The sequence below is a fragment of the Anabrus simplex genome, chromosome 7, assembly GCF_040414725.1.
Source record: "Anabrus simplex isolate iqAnaSimp1 chromosome 7, ASM4041472v1, whole genome shotgun sequence".
NCBI lineage: Eukaryota > Metazoa > Arthropoda > Insecta > Orthoptera > Tettigoniidae > Anabrus > Anabrus simplex.
In genome coordinates, this window is record NC_090271.1 from 229,639,032 (window position 1) to 229,666,603 (window position 27,572).

Genomic DNA, 27,572 nt, shown 5'->3' on the forward strand with positions numbered 1-27,572 from the left:
TTACGGCCGAATGCCCTTCTTGACACAACCCTATATGGAGGGATGTAATCACTATTGCGTGTTTCTGTGGTGGTCAGTAGTGTAGTGTGTTGTCTGAAGAGGAAAGTGTTTGTACAAACACAAACAGCCAGTCCCCGGGCCAGAATAATTAATCAGACCCGATTAAAATCCCCGAGCCGGCCGAGAATCGAACCCGGGACCCTCTGACCCGAAGGCCTCAACGCTGACCATTCAGCCAATGAGTGGAACTCTGAAATGACTAAATGTTTAACAACGTCTTAACATGGTCACGTTGATGATGAGGATGATGATGATGAATGAAACACTTAACTTTTATATCAAACTTAATGTGATACCTGTTTGTGTATTTCTTATACAAAAACATTAGTTCTCAAAGAAAAAGGTTCCAAAAGAATATTTTATTAATGTAAAATTTGCATTTAATAATGCTTATAAAAGGTTTGAAATGATCCCCCCCCCCCTCCCCAATTGCACTGAGAACCCCCACCCGTTCAGAAACACTGGTTTTAAGAGTTACAACCCTGTGACAATGCAACTCAAAAGTCTTTGTAATATCACTAAAGGAAACTAGTAACACAGTCTGTTTAATTTTTACGTTTACTCTAAAACATACGCACATTCTTTATACGTACGATGTTTTTGTGCTGGAGAGTCAGGCCAAGTGGTTGTTCGTGTTTGTTTAATTGCAGGACGATTCACAAGAGCTCTGATTCACTGAGAGTACTTATTACAGAAGTGAGACACACGCTAGTCTGTTTAACTGCACGTTTTATCTCCCTTTGTCATGCGACCCTACAAATAATGAAATAAACGTTGGTCATGAGGAAGATAGCCCACTAAAGATTTTTTTTTTTTTTTTTTTTAATACGGTTGGGGACAGTTGAGGATCTGTCCCCCTGGATTTTGTGACAACGTCGCGCAGTGCAAGTCTGATACATTACATAGTTGATTCAATGCAACTTTATTTACAAGTGGCCGATGATATTTACAGTGAGAGACTGGCATCAAAGCAGGCAAATTTCAAGTCAATACATAAAGTGAAATAAAAACTGATTAACATTTTATCTTTACAGATGCTATGTTATTGGAGCTAATTAACTTATCTGGCTGGTCGCCTAGCGACATAATTGAATAATAATAATAATAATAATAATAATAATAATAATAATAATAATAATAATAATAATAATAATAATAATAATAATAATAATAATTGTACCGGCTGGTACACCTCTACGAGGCACATTTGAATTTTCCGCCTTAAAGTACTCCTCTAAATGAGAAGCTGTGAACTTAAAACTGGATCTCCTTAAACTTTTGCTCTGAAGATGTCACTGTGTTAATTTCGACGTGTTTTTGTTTACTATTTATCAAGAAGTTTGGACATTGTCTCATAGATGTCTCTACTAAAAACTATGATCATGCACCCTGGTGCGAAGTGAGGGAACTTTCTTAAGGATATTTTGTACTCATAAGTTTTCTTATTACTAAATTTCGTTCTTTCATTTGTGGGTTGGCAATATTAATCTTTTCTTTCCGCCAGTTTCGAAGTTAGCCAATCAATTATTTCTGTAATTAATTTTTGACCAATCGTGTCTTTCTTCTTCTATTGTGTGTGTAACTGTGTACTGAAGCCAATAAACGCCTGTGGACGTGTCTTAATTATTCATGAAAGGTCTCGAATTTTCCCCGAGGGTATAAAAACTGCTGATTTTCTTGTCTCTGGGCCACTTCATCAACATTTAACCTAGTGTATGGACATGTAGCAGGAGGCGGGAAGGGCCTCTTTCATCAGGCAGCAGCTCTTCAACAAGGTAATGGCCCTTTAATATCTTTATTTTCTTGCTAGCTCAGCAGTTTAACCCTCGGGCAAGGTCCGAATCCCTTTACAATGTAAACTATCTTTTCGACATGAAAATTTTGCCGTTTGATGTAAAAACTTCATTAAAATCTGTAACTGCAATTCGGGGATAGAGAGTGCTTTACCCTCTCGAGCTCCCCTTCCTATTGATTGGAGGTGACTACGTTTTCTTCCTTTCTGTAATGTCTTAACATTTTCTTATACGAGTCACCTCCATAGTTTGGGAATAGCCCCTGTTTCATCGGCTTAGTGCCTCGTAGGTTTTAAAAAGGTTTCATGTAGGAGTGCAAGTGCACGCCTCATTCATCTTGGTATTTTGAGCCATTTACTTAACCTGTTCTTTTCTGCTAAGGCCCAGTAGGTTGGGTACAAGATACCGCTGTTTCTTTGTAAGTGTGCCTTGAGGGCAGTTAATGGTAAAGTCTGTTGCGGCCTTTGATAGGCTCAGAAAATTATTTGTGGTAAAAATGCCTCAGAGAGGCTTGATATTCAAAGTTGGGAGTAAGTGCTCCATGTATGGAGGGGATTTCTGCCCTTTGGTAAATATGTGTTTGTGAGCTGAGAGCTCAGGAATTGTAAAACTTGGGGCTTGAAGCCCAGATTGTTAAATTGTCTCTAAATCTTGGCTTTTCCTGGTCTTGTACCTGAATGTCGGTCATTTGTTGACTTGTTATTTGTTAGATTTTGAAATTCTATGTGAAAATTGTTAAGTTTTGCTATTTTCGAAAATATAACCTTTAATGCAATTTTAATTCATATCTCGGCCTTGTAGTTAGACCCATTCACCCCCGCACCTTCTTTCACCTCTGCTAATCCACCAAACCACGGTAATAATAATAATAATAATAATAATAATAATAATAATAATAATAATAATAATAATGGTTTTTGTCCTTCTAACTTCTTTTACGGTTTTCGGAGACGCCGAGATCCCAGAATATTGTCATATATGAGTTCTTTTACATGCCAGCAAATCTGTAGACACGAGGCTGACGTATCTGAGCGCCTTCAAATACTAGCGATCTGAGCCGGGATCGAACCCGTCACTTTGAGCTCAGAAGACCAGAGCTCTAACAACTGAGCTACTCAGCCCGGCGCTAATTATTTAACATGAACATTTGTTTCCGTGCATTTGGTATTTTTTAACATTGCGTACACCAAGTAATTTCCATCCTAATTGTCCGAAGTCTACCGCAATGGTACCGTTATGTCGGGCGTAAAATTCTCTATTCATTGCAAAAATCAGTCCTTCCTGGTATTTCCTGAAGATATGAGTGAGTCAGGCTGGGGAGCTACCGGCGGGCCTGCAGGCATGTGACGACCCTGGCTTCTATTGCCAATTTTGTTTGGTGTCTCCGTGAATTTTCTTGAAGGCGAAATTAGAACACTCTTATTCTGGCCGTACCCCGAAGATACTAGAACTTTATCACCAGGTATATACAAGCGGTCTCGTCCCGAACAGAGTAGTTGGTATTAAGAGTTAAATTTTGTTGTCTTGTTTTAGAACGCTGTGTGCTGCGTAGCGAGTTCAGTGTGTGGAACGTTCATGTGAATTGTGTAAGTTATTGGTCTTGTCTGGAGTCGAGCCGAGTGTACAGCAACGCGTGTTGTGATAGAACCTGAACCTGACTGCATGGAGCTGCTGTGTGGAGTGATTGGTGCGTGCGAAGCCAAGTGAAAATTGAAACCAGTCAGGTAAAGACTGCCAGCCGAATCCCCCCTGTGAGGCCAAGACACTTGTAAGTCTGTCTGTTAGGTCACCAGCCCAGAGGCTGGGGTCCCCAAATAGCACCACCAAAGGTTATGCGGTTATAAGGAAACTGCAAAAAACCAATGGTAGCACCAAAATGAGGCGTACTAGGCAAGATGAGGAGTGAGCTAGTTTGCCATTGCTTTCCCCACTGGGCCAGAAAGTGCTATTGCAGCACGACTGAACCTATGAACAACACCTTTCATAATACTTAAACGCACTGGCCGTCCTCCGAATGTCATTACTCAGCACCACCCATGCCCCAGCAGCTTCCATATTGCCACAGCCATGGATGAGACTGGGACTTCGGTGGAAGCTACTCTTTACTCTGGCCTGTGCCAAGAGATGAATGCAAAAGTATTGCATCCATCAAGAAATGACAGCATGCAGACAATTGTAAGTGGTTAGTGAAATTTGGTTATTCATTGTCGAATATACTTTTGTGAGTGTACTAACTGGGTCGTCCTCGATTAAATTTGTTCATATTGGTAACAATATATGCATCATGGGTCAGAATTTACATCCACAAGTCTTTATAAATAAATTCTCACATTTTTGAGCCAACCCCACGCTTTAAAAGAGAAAATTGGCGTCGTCAGACTTATCTTTCAACATAGGCTGTGATATATTCCCTTATAAAAATACCCAAAGCAGGCGGAGATTGCTAACACGCAACTAATCAGCACACGTAAAATGAATACGGCGTTGAAATTTAAGTAACTGTTATTATTATTATTATTATTATTATTATTATTATTATTATTATTATTATTATTATTATTATTATTATTATCTAAAGAAAAAATAACCTGACATTAAATATTTATGATCATCAGAGACGCAAGGCTGTATGAGAGCCGTTCCTATGGAGTTATTATCAGTGCTGATCAAACACTTTAATGCCACGCTTATTGGGGCGGAACTGCATCGTGTAAAACTCTTCACAGTGAAATTACAGCTAAGTAATCGTTTTCCTTAATTAGTAGTTAATCGTTCAAACATCTTAATCAGTTCCCGAAGAAATGCCAATCGAGTAGGAGTGAATTTGAGTGCGTGATGTCACAAGCCACACCTCCTGGATGAGGAACACATGAGACGTTGCCCCACTTGTCTCTCCTTCACGCTCAGGGTTGGCCAAAATCTACGCCCAAACGTCACCCGAATCCCTTCTCACCCGAAATTCTAATGATCGTGAGTATACCAATCATGCGAGTCTATCGTAGCGTCCAGTATGAAAACGTAATAAGCCTATTTAACTTAATAGCGACTTCAAAACGTCACAAGAGTAAAATAGGATTTACCAGGCCTGGATTTAGTGTGATAGCCGACTTGAGGAAAGAAACATTTCCACTCTTGGGTATTTAATACCTCGTATCTCAACTAGTACAAATCATGCTAGTCTGTCGTAGCGCCCCCTCCAATTGTAATATAAGTGAAGCCTACAGGCTGATAATAAAACTCGATAATAAGTATTAACGGTATTTGATTATTAATCTACAAAAACAGCATTTGTAATGTTAGATTATGATGGAAATTGTTAAAAAAAAAACTCGTTTTAATGTCTGGTGTAATAATTAATTATTTGTCTACGTAAAATCATGAATGATAACTTGAATTTTCGATTAACTTATTGACTCGGAAAGATCTTGTTAGGATCTACGAGTAAGCAGCGTAGGAAAAGTGCGCGTGATCAGTGTCGCCTCCTGAAAAACCCGATAGGCGTCATCGCATCGTCTGTATGTGTCAAGTCGGAGAGTTATCGGTGACTGGGTACACCGCTATCACGCTAAGCCCATCAAATTATCAAGACAAGACAAAACAAGTCGGAGAGTTTTGGAGGGGGTAGACAATCCAAGCTTTTTTATTGAAGACAGGAAGTTAATGAGCACTATATTTAACTGTGTTCAAATTATAATTTTAAAATATTTAAAACCATTTTGATAATATGATGCTAATTGCTTTTAAAATGATTTATAAAAGGTAGTAACAATGCAATTTCAATTAAAAACCAAATACATTGAAATATCATTCATTCATAGAACAGCAAGAATAAATTATTACATTTCAGCGAACTTTGCACCCGCCAAACAATTAACGCTCTGGACCTGGGCCCAACGGGTTAATTTATAAATCGGGCGCTAGGATTTACATTCTTTCAAAAAAATCTATGTGTAACACATTTTTTTGGTGAGTCAAAGGTAAGAACATACATCAATTCCTCAAATTATACTCATCCTGTTATTCATAACCGCAACTGTATGAAATAGGCGTGGATTAGATATTCCACACTTTACGCCATTAGATCGATCTTTAGGCCTATTTTAAATGGAGAGAGTGCGGGTGACAGGCACATCAATGTCACAACCCATCTGTGTCATTGGCCTTCCTCGTATACGTAACTAGTTTGAGATTGATCTATGGTCGTACCAGGGTGAGCCCAGCATTGCCCAACAAAAATAGCACTACAGAACTGAAGTGAATGTAATCCACGCACATGATGAGCAGTCTTGTGTCCGTATATCTTTCCGATAATACAAAACAAACCTGCTATCCAACAAAATTTTCTAGAAAACAATTGAAAATGTGATCGTCCAGGGGACTCGAAACCGGAATACTTTGCTCCCCAGAGAGATTCATTTCATTCTCCTATAGCTCAATCCACGTTAAGAAAACAGCATTGCTCTTATGACAACAGGGTTGCCATATCGAACGGTTCTGCTCAACACTATCATAGGAAAACGGCGGCACATAAATACATGAAATTCAGTATTTAAGTTCAAGACAATAAACGGAAGAAACTAGTGAGGGGACTACACAAGGTTTGTACCAGAGCAGCACAGAAGAAGGAGAATGAAGGAAGGCAACGACGCGATGGCTGTTCGTGCCATTGTGCTTCCTCCCTACAAAATTAATTTATGAAATAGAAAATATTATGTACTTATTTTAATATCTCGTTGGCAAAAATGCCTCATCCTTTTTTTCTATATTTCTTAATATATTACAAAGTACAGTATAATATCCCTCAATCACGAGAAATTGTGGGTGTCTCAGAGGGGGTGTGTTCACTCCTTGTAGGTCCAAAAGAGCAATACTGTTTTCTTAACGTGGAATGTGCTGTAGGGCGGAAATCGTAAGCAGAAAGCACGAAATCAATGAACCAGTTTACAGCACACGTACATTAATGTGACGGAATGGTTCCAGGAACATGCAACGGAGGTCCAACGACTGCCATGGCCACCCAGGAGCCCCGATATGAACCCAATCGAGCATATCTGGGATGTCCTGGAACGCAGGCTCCGTGCCATGGATCCTGCACCCACGAACAGACAAGCATTGGCGGCCGCTCTGCAAACGATTTGGTGTCAGCTGCGTCCAAAGGACTACCAGGGACTTGCCGACTCACTTCCACGGCGTCTCACTGCAGTTCGCAGGGCCAGAGGAGGCCCCACACGCTATTAGGTGACTATCCCATGACATTTGTTAAGTCAGTGTACTGTGTAACGGAATGAGTTGTATAGGCGTAATTGATAGGTGAATAGTGGGACTGTTCCTTCCTTCCTTCCTTCCTTCCTTCCTTCCTTCCTTCCTTCCTTCCTTCCTCCCTTCCTTCCTTCCTTCCTTCCTATTTCTTTCCTTTCCTGTCTCATAGTTGCCGAAAACTTATCTGAATTAGCGCGACGCGACGAATATCCGGAAAGAATCACACACACACACACAAACACAAACACACACACGCATCTCTCTCTAGCTTTTCATTTATACGGTGTGCATTGTTATTGAGTTTTAGGTTTTTCCAGTAGAATTATTCAGACTTAGAAATGTACGATTTAAACTCACCTGGGCTTATCGACAGTTTATTCATTTAGGAATTTTCCAAATCAACATACGAAAAGAAATGTGGACTGAAAGTAAGAGACCTACTCCTAAGCTAATTAAGTGAGCAGTATGGCAAGCCCACTGAAATGCATGCACCAACCAGCCCTATGAGCAACATTTTCATACCATTCATAGCAGGGACTGGCTGCATAAGGAATGGCATTACTAGCATCACTCATACTTCAGTCACTTTCATATTGTCAAAGCCAAGTACAAGACAGAGACAGATTAATGAAAGTAACAAAATTGCTCTAGCCTACACCAGAAGACACAGTGCACTGTAAATACTTGGTCCCGCCAGCAAAGGCAGTGCGTGAGGCTGTATATTTAGTCCTCAGCCCGAAGGCTGGTTGGATTCTCAACAGCTCCACCATCAGCTGTCATAGATGGCCTAGGCATCACTGAAGAGGCGTACTAGGGAAATGAGGAGTGAGGGAGTTTCCCATTGCTTTCCTCACCGAGCCAGAAGTTGTTATTACATATCAGTCTGCCAAGCCCACTGAAATGCATGCACCAACTGACCCTATGAGCAATATTTTCACACCATTCATAGCAGGGACTGGCTGCAGAAGGAATGGCATTACTAGCATCACTCATACCTCAGTCACTTTCATTTTGTCAAAGCCAAGGATAAAGCTGAGACAGATCAATGAAAGTAACAAAATTGCTCTAGCCCATACCAGAAGACACAGTGCACTGTAAACACTAGGTCCCGCCAGCAAAGGCAGTGCGTGAGGCTACGCATGACAATATACTCGGCGTCAGCGAGCACTAAACAGCGAGACTGCGAGAGACGTTTGAAGGAACGTCTGAAGCATTGCTATATTTTTCTTTGAATGTTATTGTTTTCGCCCTTGCGCATGCGCCTGTTACGAATTTACTGTGAAATGTGAAAGTGTTGCTGTGCCGTAGTTGAGTCGTTAAGTGGAATCAGAGATAAGGCTTTTCGCAGATGATGTTATTCTGTACAGAGTAATAAATAAGTTACAAGATTGTGAGCAACTGCAAAATGACCTCGATAATGTTGTGAGATGGGCAATAGGCAATGGTATGATGATAAACGGGGATAAAAGTCAGGTTGTGAGTTTCACAAATAGGAAAAGTCCTCTCAGTTTTAATTACTGTGTTGATGGGGTGAAAGTTTCCTTAGGGATCATTGTAAATACCTAGGTATTAATATAAGGAAAGATCTTCATTGGGGTAATCACATAAATATGGTTGTAAATAAAGGGTACAGATCTCTGCACATGGTTATGAGAGTATTTAGGGGTTGTAGTAAGGATGTAAAGGAGAGAGCATATTTGTCTCTGGCGAGTCCCCAACTAGAGTATGGTTCCAGTGTATGGGACCCTTACCAGGATTACTTGATTCAGGAACTGGAAAAATGCAAAGAAAAGCAGCTCGATTTGTTCTGGCCGATTTCCGACAAATGAGTAGCGTTACGAAAATGTTGCAAAGTTTGGACTGGGAAGACTTGGGAGAAAGGAGACGAGCTGCTCGACTAAGTGGTATGTTCCGAGCTGTCGGTGGAGAGATGGCGTGGGAGGACATCAGTAGACGAATAAGTTTGGGTGGTGTCTTTAAAAGTAGGAAAGATCACAATATGAAGATAAAGTTGGAATTCAAGAGGACAAATTGGGGCAAATATTCGTTTATAGGAAGGGGAGTTAGGGATTGGAATAACTTACCGAGGGAGATGTTCAATAAATTTCCAATTTCTTTGTAATCATCTATGAAAAGGCTAGGAAAACAACAGATAGAATCTGCCACCTGGGCGACTGCCCTAAATGCAGATCAGTAGTGATTGAGTGAAAACATCTCACAAACAACCAATCAACACAATGTGGTGGCCACGGCAAGCGTTGGTTGCTGCTTCAGTGAGCCGAGGAGACGTAGAAATATACGCAAATAAATAAATGCTTTAGCATTTAAGTGGAATTTTAAAATTGCAAATCATTTTATTCGTCCGGTTTCTAGGGTTGGGACTGTCTCAATGTCTCATAGCACACTTCGCCACTGGATATGCGTAAACAAGAGACTGCACCAGTTACATCGAGACTGCACAACAATAGACGCTCCAGCAGAAATGCGGCGTGGTGTCGTTATAGACAGATAGACAAGGAAATTGTTACACCCATAAGGAGTCATCCAACTGCAATAAAATCAAAGTCACATGCAGTAAAAGTGGTGAAATGTAAATGATTAAAGAGAAGCCAGTGGTGGTTCCAAGATAGGATAGAGGGTTAGCATTTTCCATGCTTATCAGAGTATTTTTGGTAGTTGAAGACTTCAAAATTCACGTTGGTTAAAATATATCACAAGTATTGAATGTCATTCATCACAACGGAAGCAGGGAAGAAACAGGTTTTATCTCAGCAACTTTCATGTTCTCAACTGGAACGAGATTTGAGTCTTGAACTCGTCAGCCTATTTCCTGAGCTATTCCCAAAGCCAACCGTGCAACGAGGCCTATTAAAAAAAAAAGACTTTTGAAAATACCGCACAAATGCGGTTTCCGGAAAGTGGCACTGGTCTAGTGGTGTCCTTCGTAAGTAACTAGACATTTACTGCGCATTTCTGAAACAATTACAGTAGTTATCGCTCAGCAGCTCTTTAGTTCGCGAGTGAGTAGATGTCTTGCATTTTCAAATTGTCTGAATATTATGAGCAGCATTATCAACATTCGCTTCGACTTCACGCGGGGGAAACTTTATACAGACAGGAAAAAATCGAAGAGAACGTGACAGGTCAGATCAGATCGAAGATGAAAGTGTTGTAGACTGTCCTATTTTATAACATCAAGAGTGCTGTGCACTAAATTCCTACCTGAGGATCAAACGGTGAACCACTGGTATTACCTCGAAAGTATGAGACGTTTGAGAGAAAATGCCAGGAGGAAAGACGAGACTTGCGGAGGAACAACTCCTAGAGTTTACATCACAACAACGCGCCAGTTCACTCTGTTGATTTGTGAATTTTGACGAATACTGAGACAACTCTGCTTCCTCATCCACCCTACTTACCTGACATAGTCTCAGCAGACTTTCTTCTATTCCCCAAATAGAAATTTACCATAAAAGGACGACGATTTTAGTCAGTTGAAGAGATCAGACTGAAACAGCAGGCGAAACTGCGCGCTATTCTGCTTCCGTAAGTGGAAAGATGTTGGGAACGTTGTAATGACAGTGGTGTAGTAATTCGAGGGAGACAAGGCTAAAACTTCGAGTTCGATTATTTAACAGATCTCGTGTGTTTGAAGTACAACTAAACTAAAACTCACCTTGACCAGCGAGCGCATTATGGGGCTGTCCATGAGGCCCTTCAGGAAAATTAGATCCGTGTCGTTAGCGCCCACGCGGCCGTTCAGATCCTCGATGTTGTCCCGAATATGTTGGAAGGCGGCTGAAAGGAAAAAGTATTAGATGTCAGAAGAAAAACTGTCTTCCAATAATACCATTAGGAACCTATTGCAAAAGGCATTATTAACAAATAATGTAGTTCCACTGACGGTCTGAAAAAGATCTGGAAGGAAAAACATTGACAACAGTCTGTCTCAACATGTTTGAGAGTCGATGAAAGCAATCGTAAGCACGTGTATTCTGAAGTACTACCTGTTCCAAAATATTTATCTTTCGTTCATTTGACTGTTTCGCCTGAGCAATAATCCTCATTATTACGATTTTTATTTTATTTTTTATCACCGAGGAGTTAGAATAATTAGATTTTCCGCTGTGAGGTTTGTAGTAGAGAAACTGGAGATGTTTAGTCATATACAAATATCACGCCAGGCACAATGTGCCTGATTAAATATACAAACTCTTTGAAATATTAGCTGCCTGTTTGAATAGAACAACACTGCAATATCAAATCCAAAATTATTATATTGTTAGGCTTGTTACATTTCTTCTAAACTATGTAAGCCGAGCAACGTTAATTTTTGTGGAGATGTTCATATAGGGAGTGCGCTATTAAAACCAAACCTCGCAGACATTGCATACTACCGGGAGAGTTGGCCGTGCGGTTAGGGGGGCGTAGCTGTAAGCTTGCATCCGGGAAATAGTGGGTTCGAACCCCACTGTCGGCAGCCCTGAAGATGGTTTTCCGTGGTTTCCCATTTCCACACCAGGCAAATGCTGGGGCTGTACCTTAATTAAGGCCGCGGCCGCTGCCTTCCTATTCCTAGCCCTTTCCTATCCCATCGTCGCCATAAGACTTACCTGTGTCGGTGCCACGAAAAGCAAATTCATTGCATACTCCGACTCTGACTGTAGGTCACGTGATACATGGCCCCGATACAGCTGCATTAAGAATGGGTGGTAGTCTGCTTGTACGTCTCTTAACAGTAACCACCACCACCACCAATTATCCCGCGCGGCATTTCTTTATTTATTCACTGTTTGGCTCCATGGCTAAATGGTTAGCGTGCTGGCCTTTGGTCACAGGGGTCCCGGGTCGGCAGGGTCAGGAATTTTAACCATCATAAGTTAATTTCGCTGGCGCAAGGGCTGGGTGTGTGTATCGTCTTCATTATCATTATTTTAATCCTCATCATGACGCCCAGGTCGCCTATGGGAGTCAAATTAAAAGACCTGCACCTGGCGAGCCGAACTTGTCCTCGGACACTCCCGGCACTAAAACCCATACGCTATTTCATCTTTTTTATTTCTTCATTTCAGATTACTCTATTTCTTACTATTTAAGAGAAGCTTTTAAATTTCTGGAAGCGAAAAGGGTTTTTATACCTTTCCCTATACAATTCGCTAGTTACTGGTCAAACATCCAACAGTGCAATGTAAATATTACGGGGAATTTCCTCCAGAAGACCAGAGCTGAATGTTAGTCGAGATGTGATGCTCGACATATCAGTTGTTTCTCCTCTACCAGACGTGAATGTTGTTGGAGCTTTAATACAATGAAGTAAGCCCTGGTCAATAGGTTTAATGTCCGGCTCCATTGCTAAATGGTTAGCGTGCTAACCTTGTAATATTTAATATCTGAACTTTCCTAGTGTGACAACAATGGTGCGGCACCACATTCTCTATGCGGCCCGTCCTTAATGATATAAGAAGTGGTTGCAATAATACGTTGTATGCAATTTGAAGGGGGTAAGCGAAGTAGCTCCGTAGAGAAGAGCTCTTGCATAACTGGCCACCGGCATGGCGTTTGCAAGGCTACCGTTTCTCGAATCAATTCTCTTTTGACCGCGCGCTAAAAAGTTTGTACACTGACTGCCTACTGGTAGCGCCATGAAGAGAAGGTGGCCCTCCTGTTGATTGAATCGGATAATACGATTACAGCGCTCCTCCGTTGATCTCCGGTACTACAGACGGAAGCAAAGCAGTTATGGAGCTTCGGAGGTTAACCGGAGGGCCGCCTCTTGTTCGCAGCATTAGTTTCGACTGTATGGATCAAAGAAGTATTGTAGACGAATGTAGACACCCTATAAAAGGCGTTGCCTGCATACACAGAAATTGGTCTATATCACTGATAATCCATACAATACCCCTTAACAAAAAACATATAGTCATTCAGAGGAATGAATGCATCCGTGCATTTAAATCTTTTATCAAAAAATTATCATCGACATATAATTCATATCTCATTTAGATGCAAGCCATGTGAATAGTCACAAAAAAAAAAAAAAAAAAAAAAATCTATATGGGTTCAATTGTTTCTCAGAAAAGTGTAGGCCATACCCGTGAAGAATTTATAGAACACCCTGCGTTTATGTTATTGATGATGATGATGATGCTTGTTGCTTAAAGGGGCCTAACATCTAGGTCATCGGCCCCTAATGGTACGAAATGTAATGACAAATTAAAAGTCCAAAATTCTCCACTGACGAGAGTTCAAAACGTGAGGACGAAGAATGAATAGATGGATATGAATTTAAAACAATCAGTAGATCCGACCCGCAACGCCTCACATTCACAGAAACTGACGTAAAACAATAGTATTACTGACCAATGTACTACTTCTAAAGCACAATACGGAATCGATGATGCTTGCAGTCTAAAGGGGTCCAAAATCCAAGTCATCGGCCCCTCACAATGGTACTTATCGCTAGGAAAGTAGAACCATTGTATTTGTCATGGTGCGGTACTAATCAAAAGTAGCTTAGACTCGCGGTACATTATGGTACTACTCACAGGTAATGAAATTCGCACATGTAATACAGACCTATGGTGTTTCGCACATTGCGGCGCCATTTACAGGCAACGCAAACCTATGGTGTTCATCATATAAGTGTACTAACCACAGGGACTCGGACTACTCCGTGGTGTTCCTCATATAGTGATACTAATCACAGGTCACTCTAAGTGGGGGACTGACCGCACGGTGCTCCTGCGTGCTACTAATCACAAACCTATTTGGTACCTAACATAGTGGTACTACGCACACGTAAAAGCGAACCATTGGGTTCCCCGCGTGGTGGTACTAATCACAAGTAGTTTCACGGTTATAATACAGCACAATAATCCCTTGGACGCCCCTTTTAGTCGCCTCTTACGACAGGCAGGGGATACCGTAGGTGTATTCTTCGTCTGCGCCCCCCACCCACAGAGGGTGTTATTATTATTATTATTATTATTATTATTATTATTATTATTATTATTATTATTATTATTATTATTATTATTATTATTATACTATTTAGAGCTTCCGTACCTTAGGCGGCAGCACGCCAGCCTCTCACCGCTGGGTTCCGTGGTTCAAACCCAGGTCACTTCATGTGAGATTTGTGCTGGACAAAGGGGAGGTGGGACAGTTTTTTCTGCAGAAACTCCGGTTTTCCCTGTCATTTTTCATTCCAGCAACACTCTCAAATATCATTTCATTTCATCTGTCAGTCATTTATCATTGCCCCAGAGGAGTGCGACAGGCTTCGGCAACCGGCACAATTCCTATCCTCGTCGTTAGATTCGGGCTTCATTTCATTCCTAATCCGGTCGAATGACTGGAAACAAGCTGAAGATTTTCATTATTACAGTATTTCTCCCCTCCTTTCCTCAGTATAATATCTATCTTCTGCAATTATGGATTTCAAAAGTTTCAGTTTAATAGATGAACAGTTAACAGTAACATGTAGCTATTCGTTGTGGTGGTGGTGGTTTGGTGTCCGAATACAGTAGGTTCAGTTTACATTTGAATTCACTTTTAATTTCTCGATATGCTGTACAGCATGTCAAAAACGCAAAAGATGTGACCAGAAATATAGGTTGATTAGTTATGAGCTGACGGAGTAGTTCAAGTCTGTAAGTCCTGCGCTGTAAAGCATGGGCAGCCACCACTGATCTGCGTTTAGGGCAGATGCCCAGGTGGCAGATACCCTATGCTTTTTAAAAAAAACCTATTTCTTCTCTAACTACAAAGAATTTGGAAATTGAACATCTCCCTTGGTAAATTATTCCGATTCAAATTTGTCCTCTTGAATTCAAAGCTCCGATTGAAACTGCACTTCCGCTCCGTTAAGAGCACTAGAAACGTTCAGCTGTTCGCAAGAGTATGGGTTGAAGGTACAATTCAACGAAAGAGGATATAATTACTACAGTAGCGTAGCCAGGATCGGCCGACAGAGGAGGATTATAGTTAAAAAATGAAGACAGAACACAATGAAGGTGAGTCCGACTCATTGGCTGAATGGTCAGCGTTGAGGCCTTCGGTTCAGAGGGCCCCGGGTTCGATTCCCGGCCACTTCGGGGATTTTAATCGCCTCTGATTAATTCTTATGGCCCGGGGACTGGGTGTTTGCGTTTGTCCCAACACTTTCCTCTTCATATTCAGACACTACACTACCAACCACGACAGAAACACGCAATAGTGATTACATCCCTGCATATAGGGTTGGTGTCAGGAAGGATACCCGGCCGTAAAACAGGGCCAAATCCACATGTGCGACACAGTTCGCACCCGCGACCCCACAAGCGGTAGAAAAAGAAGAAAAACACAATGAAGGTGCTTGTGCGTGTGTGGTGCGCGCATTCAAGACTTGTCGTTATAAGAACACTGATACACGTGGACAATGTTTATATTCAGATTGCAGAACCGGTACACTACAAAATCTTACATTAAAATATAAAACAAGAACAATACGATCAAGGTCAACAGTTTTACAGCGAATGGTAAGTTATGTTCAGTTTACAATATAAAATCCAACTTTCGAGGCTTCTTAGAAAATAGATTCGGCAGATCGGTTGATTCTACAATTATGTCTCAGAAAGTTTATTGAGTTTGTCAGTTTCCGTTTATTTAATTTTCGTAAATATTCCAAGGTGGGGTGGGCTACGCCCCTGAACTACTACTACTACCACCAACCAAGTTTACCAGGGAGACTATCCACTGAAGGAGATGTTCGGTGAAGGTGAGGGGTTGGCGGCCGTTGCCTATGCTATCATAGGAAGTGTTCCGGCATTCATCTTAGTACAAGAGAATGGAAAACTGCGGAAAACCATCCTCAGGACTGCCGACGGTGAGGACCAGCACAGGAAAAAATAATTCTGTAATTCTATCCAATAGCGATGAGGACAGGAGTCAAACAGTTTATGGAATCGGTTCCACCAGAAGTACACTCACGCAGCAAAAGGCCGTGCAGCTCGGGTTACGTAGGTATGAGCTTGGTATATGTAATACCACCAAATAATTCAAGTATTACCTTAACGGAGGGGCGTAGTTTCGTGCAATAATGGCGATAAGTTATATATTTTCTGTAAAAGTGCGCGTTCATTTTCCCCGTACCAAGTTCAAACTACGCGCTTATCATTCAATCGGAGGTTCTCCGGAGCCTCCTCTCCGTCAACAACCGTTCCGTTAACAGCGCCACCTCTCTTTTGCCACCGCTTTTTCCAACACCTGTGGGGTCGCGGGTGTGAACTGCGTCGCACATGTAGGTTTGGCCCTGTTTTGCGACCGGATGCCCTTCCTGACGCCAACCCTATATGGAGGGATGTAATCACTATTGCGTGTTTCTGTGGTGGTCGGTAGTGTGGTATGTTGTCTGAATATGATGAGGAGAGTGTTGGGACGGACACATACAGCCAGTCCCCGAGCCAGAAGAATTAATCAGAAGCGATTCAAATTTCCCGACCCGGCCTGGAATCCAACCCAGGGCCCTCTGGACCGAAGACCAGTACGCTGACCATTCTTCCAACGAGTCGGACCGTTAACAGCGCCACCTGCTGGTAGGTTTTCGAATTTTTACCCTGAAAGCCTTGCAGGCGGCCATGCACCGGGGGTGACAGTGGCGCTTGAGCGGCAGTGGTCTAGCGCCGGGGATGTCTTGGTACGACCGCGACAGGGTAACCAGTGCCGAAAGAGGATATGGGATTGTCTGGTGTGTATAGGAAGGTTTATCATAACTTATCCTTTACGGAGGAGTGGAAGTAGCTGGCAGAAGACTAGCCTTTGCACCTCAAGTTGTTTTATACCCTTGAATTGGGCTATGTTCCTCCGTTAGTACTCGCTTGTCGGTCATTTGTCCAAACAGGTAGGTCACCAGGGGCTGTGAGGCGAAGTCGGAGCCTCACAGAACCCCAATACAAAACAAGGACATATAATAACACAGCACTATTCACTCTATCTCTCGTAGAACAAGGCAAACCCAGTCGAGCTGGGCTGAGCGAAGACTATCCTCCCTACAGCCTGGACGAGGCACCCAGTGACATCCATCTCTTCGGGCCGTTGAAGAAGCACCTTGGTGGCAAGCGATTCAGTGACGATACGGCCGTCATGACGTGGCTTTAGGTACTGCACTCAGATTCCTTCCATACCGGCATCAAAGCCTTGGCGTACCGTTAAACAAGTGCTTTGACAAGAATGGTGAGCATGCTCAATAGTAAAACTTATCAGTGCCCTAATACTGTGCAGCTGGCTGTAAAATAAAGTTTCTCCATACGAGCTCTTGTTATCTTCTTTTTTGAAGCTACCTTGTACACGTGACAGAAGGTGGCCCCCTTCCCCAGAGGTCAGTCTTACAAAGACTGCACCAGGCTTAGCAAAAAACAAAAAACAAAAAAACCATGATTACCTACAGTCTGTCTCACCATGGCTGAGAGTCGAAGAAAGCAATCGCAAGCGCGTGTGTTCTGAAGTACTACTTGCTCCAAAACATTTCTCTTTCGTTCATTAGACTATTTCGCCTGAGCAAACCGTTTTCATTTCCTATGTTGAGAACAATATCCTTGCCGGAGGGAGATTTCAACTCACACGATAATCCCCCAAATTTCACAATTTTCGTAGCAGTGTGCCTTGCATTTAGCCTACCCGCGTTTCATCAAGGAAATAAATAGATATACCCTCTTTACGAAATTTCTTAATCTGACGTAAATACTTTCTTCTCCACAACACTATTTAATTCTTTTCAAAAAGTGTCCATTGGCGATTTCGATACGTTTAGTGAAGTCTATAATTTTCAAAAGTCTGTGAGAGAAAATGTAGGCAATGTATCGTCACTGTTAACTGAAGCTAATATTACACTGACTGACAGTGACAATGCAACACCAAGGAGGAGTGGTTCGAAAGGGATGAAAGTTGGGGAAAAAACAGAGACGGCACGGACGAATAATTGATGTTTATTTCAAACCGATGTGCAGGTTACACAATGCGCACGGCATCGACTCAGTTGGATGTAGGACCACCGCGAGCGGCGATGCACGCAGAAACACGTCGAGGTACAGAGTCAATAAGAGTGCGGATGGTGTCCTGAGGGATGGTTCTCCATTCTCTGTCAACCATTTGCCACAGTTGGTCGTCCGTACGAGGCTGGGGCAGAGTTTGCAAACGGCGTCCAATGAGATCCCACACGTGTTCGATTGGTGAGAGATCCGGAGAGTACGCTGGCCACGGAAGCATCTGTACACCTCGTAGAGCCTGTTGGGAGATGCGAGCAGTGTGTGGGCGGGCATTATCCTGCTGAAACAGAGCATTGGGCAGCCCCTGAAGGTACGGGAGTGCCACCGGCCGCAGCACATGCTGCACGTAGCGGTGGGCATTTAACGTGCCTTGAATACGCACTAGAGGTGACGTGGAATCATACGCAATAGCGCCCCAAACCATGATGCCGCGTTGTCTAGCGGTAGGGCGCTCCACAGTTACTGCCGGATTTGACCTTTCTCCACGCCGACGCCACACTCGTCTGCGGTGACTATCACTGACAGAACAGAAGCGTGACTCATCGGAGAACACGACGTTCCGCCATTCCCTCATCCAAGTCGCTCTAGCCCGGCACCATGCCAGGCGTGCACGTCTATGCTGTGGAGTCAATGGTAGTCTTCTGAGCGGACGCCGGCAGTGCAGGCCTCCTTCAACCAATCGACGGGAAATTGTTCTGGTCGATATTGGAACAGCCAGGGTGTCTTGCACATGCTGAAGAATGGCGGTTGACGTGGCGTGCGGGGCTGCCACCGCTTGGCGGCGGATGCGCCGATCCTCGCGTGCTGACGTCACTCGGGCTGCGCCTGGACCCCTCGCACGTGCCACATGTCCCTGCGCCAACCATCTTCGCCACAGGCGCTGCACCGTGGACACATCCCTATGGGTATCGGCTGCGATTTGACGAAGCGACCAACCTGCCCTTCTCAGCCCGATCACCATACCCCTCGTAAAGTCGTCTGTCTGCTGGAAATGCCTCCGTTGACGGCGGCCTGGCATTCTTAGCTATACACGTGTCCTGTGGAACACGACAACACGTTCTACAATGACTGTCGGCTGAGAAATCACGGTACGAAGTGGGCCATTCGCCAACGCCGTGTCCCATTTATCGTTCGCTACGTGCGCAGCACAGCGGCGCATTTCACATCATGAGCATACCTCAGTGACGTCAGTCTACCCTGCAATTGGCATAAAGTTCTGACCACTCCTTCTTGGTGTTGCATTTGCTCTGTCAGTCAGTGTATTATTAAAAGTTGGTATTTAATTTCTTAAAAATAAGTCGTGATTTTTTTACGGATAACGTCTTTCGTAAAACTGTCATATGTTTGACTTAGCTTTGTCGCTTTAAGTGTTTTCTTAGCAGTAACCAGTTTCTTGTCAAACTTAAATTCTTTCCTAGCAAGATAGCTCGCCTTAGAAATATCTGTTACATCGGCCACTGCACGTGTTGCTTCACCCAGAGTACATCCAGGATTTTCGTCACGAAATCTCCCCTGTGGGTGGGGGCGGTAGAATAACACCCACGGTATCTCCTGCCTGTCGTAAGAGGCGAATGAAAGGGGCCCCAGGGGGTCTGAACTTTGGAGCATGGGCTGGCGTCCACGGGGTCCTTAGCTGAGTCCTGGCATTGTTTCCACTTACTTGTGCCGGGCTCCTCACTTTCATCTATCCTATCCGACCATTCTTGGTCAACTCTTGTTCTTTTCCGACCCCGACGGTATTACGTATGGAGGCCTAGGGAGTCTTTCAATTTCACGCCCTTCGTGGCCCTTGTCTTTCTTAGGCAGATACCTTCATTTTTCGAAGTGTCGGACCCCTTCCATTTTCACTCTCTGATTAGTGTTATATCGAGGATGGTTGCCCAGTTGTACTTTCTCTTAAAACAATAATTACTACCACCTCATCACCACCGTCACGAAATTTGGAAAACACATTTAACACACGTCTTCTCGCCACTCGTTAGTGGCTGGTGTGGATTACAAATGGTTTACAATTACGCCACTTTCTCTCTCCCTCTTTCACACACGTATACACACACAGACGTTTGAACTTCAATCAAAAAATATAATTGATAAACGTTGAGTATTATTTTTATTCAGAATAAACTTAGAACGAGCAAACAAGTAAACTGGACACTATGCTGCGGTTTAGCAAACAATGAGCAACTCAAAGAACAATGTTTGCGAAAAGGATTGTCGTTTCCCGCAAACTCTTCCGTCAAGTGACTTGCCTCCCTGTGTCTGGGTGATGTAACGTATTTGTATACTGTATACATGTGGGAAGAATAAGGAATGCTCAAATTATATTGCTATTAATGAGCAAAAGCATCATATATTAGGCTTGTTAAATTTCTCCCAAACTTTGTAAGTTGAGCAACGTTAATTTTTGTGCATATGTTCATGTAGGGAGTGCGTGTCTAAAAGGAAACCTCGCACAGATTGCATACTCCGACTTTCATACAGACTGTAGTTTAATATTACTGGAAACATCGGTGACATTTTGGATATTTTATTAATGTATACGTGTCTCTATCAGTAATACGGCTCCCGCTGTGGGTCGTTGGTGAGTCTCAGCCCCGGACTCCAAGATCACGGGTTCAAACCCAGCAGAGGTAATGGTATTTTTGAAGGGCGGTAAAATGTCCATTCGACACTCCATGTCGTACGATGTGAAATATCTCTGGTGACACATTTGGTATTTAAAAGAAAAAATTAATAAAAACGTAAACCATAGATCGCCCAACAGAGATCCGTCTGTCTGACATCTGGTAGAGGAAAAACGAAACAAAATTGATGCGCAGGCAGCCTAAATGACGTCCTGAGTCTAGTATCCCTGGCCTGGGGACTGGATGTTTGTGTCGTCCTTAACGTTTTTGTTTCCTCACATTCAACACTCTACACTTCAACCATTCCAATTACACGCAAGTTCATATCACACGGTGCAAGTAGGGGAGAGATCCATATAATAGGTCGACGCCCCGAACAAATAGCATTAAAAAAAAAGAGCCAAGGCAGATCCGCGGCCACCCTTTCTCTGCTCGGTTTGATTTCGCACGTTAAACACACCCTTATAAAGGTATCATCACTCCCCCCCCACTCCAGCTCGACCTGATGGATCCAGTCAATCACATAGCTTCGTTTAAAGCTGTTCGGTCCTGAGAGAAATTCCTCACGCTAATTTTTCATGCACACATGATTACTGGAATAAATAATAATAATAATAATAATAATAATAATAATAATAATAATAATAATAATAATAATAATAATAATAATAATAATAGAAAGAAAGATTTTGAGAAAAATCTTAGGTCCAGTCAAAGACAACGGCGAGTTTAGGAGACGGCACAACCAGGAGTTGTACTCGCATGTGGAGAAAATAACTGATGTGATGCGAAAAAGGAGGATTACTTTTTATGGACACATGGCCCGAATGAATTCAACACGGTTAACCAACCGCATTTTCACTTTCCTCCAAGAGAAAAAGGCAAAGGGGGCATGGTTCAGTGAGGTACAGAAAGATCTGCAGGAGACTGGGATCTCATTTGAGGATATCCAAGAGCGTGTCCCACTTAAGAAAAAACTCCAAGAACATCAGAGTTTCCTACCAAAGCCGAAGATGAAAACTGGAAAGGCATGGACGGAAGAACGAAAGGAGCAACACCGTATACGAATGAAGGAGTACTGGACCAACATTAAAGCTCAAGGGAAACAGTTGAAATGACGTGGTCCTTAGTTGGCCGAAACGAACCAATAATAATAATAATAATAATAATAATAATAATAATAATAATAACTGTACCGGGAGGTATACCTCTACGCCGCACATTTAAATCTTGCACCTAAAAGAACTCCTCTTCTGGAAAAATACTAAACTTGAAACTAGACCTATTTAAACCTTTACTCAGAAGATGTCACTACCGTAATTTTGTTATTGTGAAGTTTCCAGTACTGTGTGAATTTCAACTTGTTTTTGTTTTCCGTTCATCAGGAAGTTTGGACATTCTCTCATAGATGTCACGGCTAGAAAACTATAATCATGCACCCTGGTGCGAAGTTAAAGAACTTTTTTGAAGAGGTTTTGTATTCATAAGTTTTTTTGTTAATTGATGTTCATTTATTTTGTGGGTTGGCAATATTTATCTTTTCTTTCCGCCAGTTTTGAATCCAGCCAATCCCGAATTTTTGTAATTTATTTCCAACCAATCCTGGATTTCTTCTTCGACTTTGAGTGTAAATTTTGAATCGTCCAATAAAAGTGAGAGGGTGTGGCTTGATTATTCATGAAAGGTCTCGAACTTTCCCCGAGGGTTTATAAACACCGGATTTTCACGTCTCTTGGCCATTTGATCGTCATCTAACTTAGTGTGTGCGTCAAGCAGGAGGCGGGAGGCGCCTCTTTCATCAGGCAACTATTCTTCAGCAAGGTAATGGCCGTTTAACATCTTTATTTCTTGCTAGCTCCGCAGTTTAACCTGAGGGAAAGATTCGAAACCTTAACTATGTAACCAACTTCTCTAAACTGTAAGTTCTGCCGGCTAATGTAAAAATTTCATAAAATCTCTAACTGTAATTCGGGGACAGAGAGTGATTTACCCTCTCGAGCTCTCCTTCATATTGGTTTGAGGTGACTACGTTTTGTAACGGATTTTCTTCCTTTCCATAATGTCTTAACATTTCTTTATTATACGAGTCACCTCCATAGTTTGGGAATAGCCCCTGTTTTCATCGGCCTAGTGCCCTTTAGGTTTTAAGTGTTCATATCTAGGAGCGCAAGCATTTGCCTCCTTTCATTTTGTGTTCGGGCCATTTAGTTAACTGTTATTGCTTTTACTCGAAGGCCCTACAGGTTGGGTATGATATGCCCCTGTTTCAATTTGTAAGTTGGGCCATGGAAGGCCAAAAGGTGTAAGATATTTTTGGTGTCGTCTTGTATAGGCGTGGAAAACTGAGAGCACGTCAGCTCTTTTCTAGTGTTGTAAAAGTGCCTCTGGGAGGATTGATATTGTGAGTACGGAGCTAGTGCTCCATTGTATTGAGGGATTTCTGCCCTTGTCTAAATTTGTACCTTTGTAAATTTTGAGCTGAGTGCTCACGAATTTTGAAGCGAGGGACTGGAAGCCCGGATTACTAAACAGTCACTAAATTTTGGATGTTCTTGCTATATATAAACTTTGTCATGGTACCTGGTATGTCATTGTTATCTCACTAAGTGAAAAGTTGTTTAAGTTTTGTTGTTGATTTTTGAAATTACAAAGAAATATAACCTTTGTTACAGTTTTAAATCACTTCATGACTTTGTAGTTAGACCCATTCACCCCGGCACCTTCTTTCACCTCTGCTGGTCCACGGGTAACCTCGGAATAATAATAATAAAATAATAATAATAATAATAATAATAATAATAATAATAATAATAATAATAATAATAATTGTACCGGGCGGTACACCTCCACGACGCAAGTTCAAATCTTGCGCCAATTGAAACTCCTCTACAGGAGAAGCTCTGAACTTTACAACTGAACTATTTCTACGGTTTATCAGAAGATGTCACTGAGTATTTGTGATTTACTTTTGTTTTTCATGGATCAAGAAGTGTGGACATTCTCTAACAGATGTCTCTACAAAAAACTATGGTAATACACTCTGGTGTAATGGAATGAACTTTCCTGAAGAAATTTAGTATTCATAAGTTTTGTTTTTACTATATTTTGTTATGTTATCTTTGGGTTGGCAACATTAATCCTTTCTATCCGCCTGTTTTAAATTTAGCCAATCCCAAATTTCTTTAATTTATTTCCAACCAATCATGTATGTCTTCTTCGACATAGATATGTTGCTCTAAGCTATCCAATAAAAGCGAAAGGGTGTGTCTACTCATTCCTGAAAGGTCTCGAATTTTCCACGAGGGTATAAAAACGGCTGATTTTCTTGTCTCGGTGTCACTAGTATAACATCTAATTCAGTGTGTGGATAGGTAGCAGGGGGCGGGAAGCGCCTCTTTCTTCTAGCAGCAGTTCTTCTACAAGGTAATGGCCTTTTAACTTTATTTGTTGCTAGCTCAGCAGTTTAACTCTCGGGGAGGGTTCGAATCTTTTAATATGTAACCCATCTTGTTAAAATGTAATTTCCTTTCTGTCTATGTAAAATCTACAAATTTCTTTCACTGTAAAGCGGGGATAGAGAGTGCTTTAACCTCTCGAACTCCCCTTCATTTTGAAACTGAGGTGACTACGTTTTCATAACAGTTTCTTCTCTTCCTCAATGTATTAAAGTTCGCATACGGGTCACCTCACTAGCTTGGGATTAGCCCCTGTGTACCGGCCTAGAGCCACTTAGGTTTTAAAGGTGTATTTTGGAGTGCAAGTTCACGCCTCCAGTTCCTTCTGTACTTTGGGCCGGTAACTCATCCTGATGTTTTGTTTTTTTCATGCAAAGGCCCTGTAGGTTGGGTATTAGATACCCCTGTTTCACTATATGTGTGCCTTGAGGGCAGTTAGGAGTAAGGGTTGTTGTGGCCTTTGATAAGGCTGGTAAAAAACGAGAGCAAGTCAGCTCTTTCTGGTATTTTGGAAAGTGCCTCTAGGAGGCCTGACATTGTTAAGCGGGAGCAAGAGCTCCAGGTACTGAAGGGGTTTTCTGCCCTTTGTTGAATTGTGGGTGTGAGCTGGGAGCTCAGACTTTGGGGCTTGTAGCCCAGAATTGTAAAGTTGCTGTGTACCTGATTTAACTGTTGTTATTTGTTGTACGCTCAAAATTCTATGTTACCATTGTTAAGTTTTGAAAATATAACCTTTGTTGAAATTTTAATTCATCTTTCGAACTTGTAGTTAGACCCATTCCAGCCCGCACCTTCTTTCACCTCTGCTGATCCACCAAAACACGGTAACAATACTACTACTACTACTACTACTACTACTAATAATAATAATAATAATAATTACTTGTTTACCTTAATATACTAGTAGTTCAACATCGTAGTCCGGCTCCTTGCTTGAGCGGTCAGTGTAGGAAACTTCGATTCGGAGAGGTCTCGGGTTCGATTTCAAATACAATACCAATAACCATAGCGACAGATAATTGCAATACACCACTCTTCATAGTTAAGTGCCGAGGTTACGGATGGTGGAACCCTTTACCATCCATCCCTCCAAGGGCCTTCATGGCCTGAACGGAGATGACCGACTCTTCATAGGGTTGACGTCAGTAGGGACATCTGGTCATAAAACTGGACCAAATCCACATTTAGTGCCGAACCCAAGTAACTGGGAAAAGGCCAGGAAGATTGAACGTCACACTAACTCAGACAGGCTTTTGAAGACGATGGGATAGGACAGGGCTAGGACTGGTAAGGAAGCCACCGTGGCTTTGTTTAAGGTACAGTCCCTGCATTTGCCTGGTGTGAAAATATGAAAGCACGGAAAACAGTCTTCAGGGCTGCCGATAACAGGTTTCAAACCCACCATCGTCTGAATGCAGGCTAACAGCAACACGCGCTGAACTGCGCAGCCAACGCGCTCTGTACAGAATGTTTGATCATGTTATTTGAATAATAATAATAATAATAATAATAATAATAATAATAATAATAATAATAATAATAATAATAATAATAATGTTACTGATTTTACGAACTATTTTTACGGTTTTCGGAGACGCCGAGGTGCTGGAATTTTGTTCTTTAACCTGTCCGTGGATCTATCGACACGAGGCTGACGTATTTGACGTATTGACAAGATAGACCGAGCCACGATCGAACCTGCCAAGTTGGGTTAAGAAGGCCACCGCTCTACTGTCCAAGCTACTCAGCCCGGCTATTGGAATGGTATTGGATTGCCTGCCTGTTAGGCCATCAGTCCGGTTGAATTCCCTATTAGTACCACCAAAGTTTATGCGGTTATAGGAAAATATCGATGGCGGCGCCAATATGTGACGCACTAGGTAAGATAAGGAGTGAGATAGTTTACCACTGCTTTCCTCAGTTGGCCAGAGATAGCCATTACTTGCATAACTATCCCTATGGGTAACACCTTTTGTAATACACCAACGCACTAGTTGTGCTTCCTTTCTTAATCGTTTACCCTCCAGGACTCAGCGAGGGATCGCACCTCTACAGCCGTAAAGGCAGTGTCCTGGAGCGTGAGTTTTTTGATTGGAGGATGCAACAGGGAAGGAGGACCAGTTCCTCGCCTAGGCGGCCTCACCTGCTATGCTGAAACAGGAGCCTTATAGGAGGATGAGAAGTCCGGGAAAGATAGACAAGGACAAGGGAAGGAAGTTGCCGTGGCCTTAAGTTAGGTACCATCCCGGTATTTTCCTGGAGATGAAGTGGGGAAACCACCGAAAACCACTTCGAGGGTGGCTGAGGGGGGAAACGAAACCCTCTGTACTTAGTTTGTTGTTCTTACTAGTTACTTTACCTCGCACCGACACAGATAGGTCTTATGGCGACGATGGGACAGAAAAGGTCTAGGAATGGGAAGGAAGCAGCCGTGGCCTTAATTAAGGTACAGCCCCAGCATTTGCCTGGTGTGAAAATGGGCAAGCTGGCCCCGTGATGTAGGGGTAGCGAGCCTGCCTCTTACCCAGAGGCCCCGGGCTCGATTCCCGGCCAGGTCAGGGATTTTTACCTGGACCTGAGGGCTGGTTCGAGGTCCACTCAGCCTACGTGACTAGTATTGAGGAGCTATCTGACGGTGAGATAGCGGCCCCGGTCTAAAAAGCCAAGAATAACGGCCGAGAGGATTCGTCGTGCTGACCACACGACACCTCGTAATCTGCAGGCCTTCTGGCTGAGCAGCGGTCGCTTGGTAGGCCAAGGCCCTTCAAGGGCTGTAGTGCCATGTGGTTTGGTTGGTTTGGAAAATGGGAAACCACGAAAACCATTATCAGGGTTGCCGACAGTGGAGTTCAAACCCACTATCTCCCGGATGCAAGCTCACAGCTGCGCGCTCGTAACCGCACGGCCAACTCGCCCGGTTGTACTCAGTTTACCTCCCGAGGCTGACTGGACCCCATTCCAGCAATCGTACCACTTTTCAAATTTCGTGGCAGAGCAGGGAATCGAACCCGGGTCTCCGGGGCTGGCAGCTATTCACACTAACCACTACACCACAGAGGTGGACTTCCATACTGTAACATTGATAAATGAGGTTTAACTTCGGTGGAAGCCACATTTTACTCCGGCCTGTGCCAAGGAACAGATGAAAAGTAATGTATCCGTCATGAAATAGCAACAGGCAGATTTATTATTATTATTATTATTATTATTATTATTATTATTATTATTATTATTATTATTATTATTATTATTATACGTTGCACCAACACAGACAGGTCTTTTGGTGACGATGGGTTAGGGAAGAACTAGGAGTGGCAAGGAAGTGACCGTGGCCTTATTTAAGTTACAATTCCAACA

The 27,572-nt window shown here is 42.6% G+C and overlaps 1 protein-coding gene across 2 annotated transcripts in view; it reads right to left on the reverse strand.

Moving 5' to 3' along the window:
* vari (MAGUK p55 subfamily member vari) overlaps window positions 1-27,572 on the reverse strand; it is a 331,137-nt gene that overhangs the window by 229,208 nt on the left and 74,357 nt on the right. For both annotated transcript variants that reach the window (XM_067150876.2, XM_067150875.2), the window contains exon 2: window positions 10,789-10,910. In XM_067150876.2, the coding sequence (XP_067006977.1) occupies window positions 10,789-10,910 (122 nt within the window). The remainder of the gene's footprint in view (window positions 1-10,788; window positions 10,911-27,572) is intronic.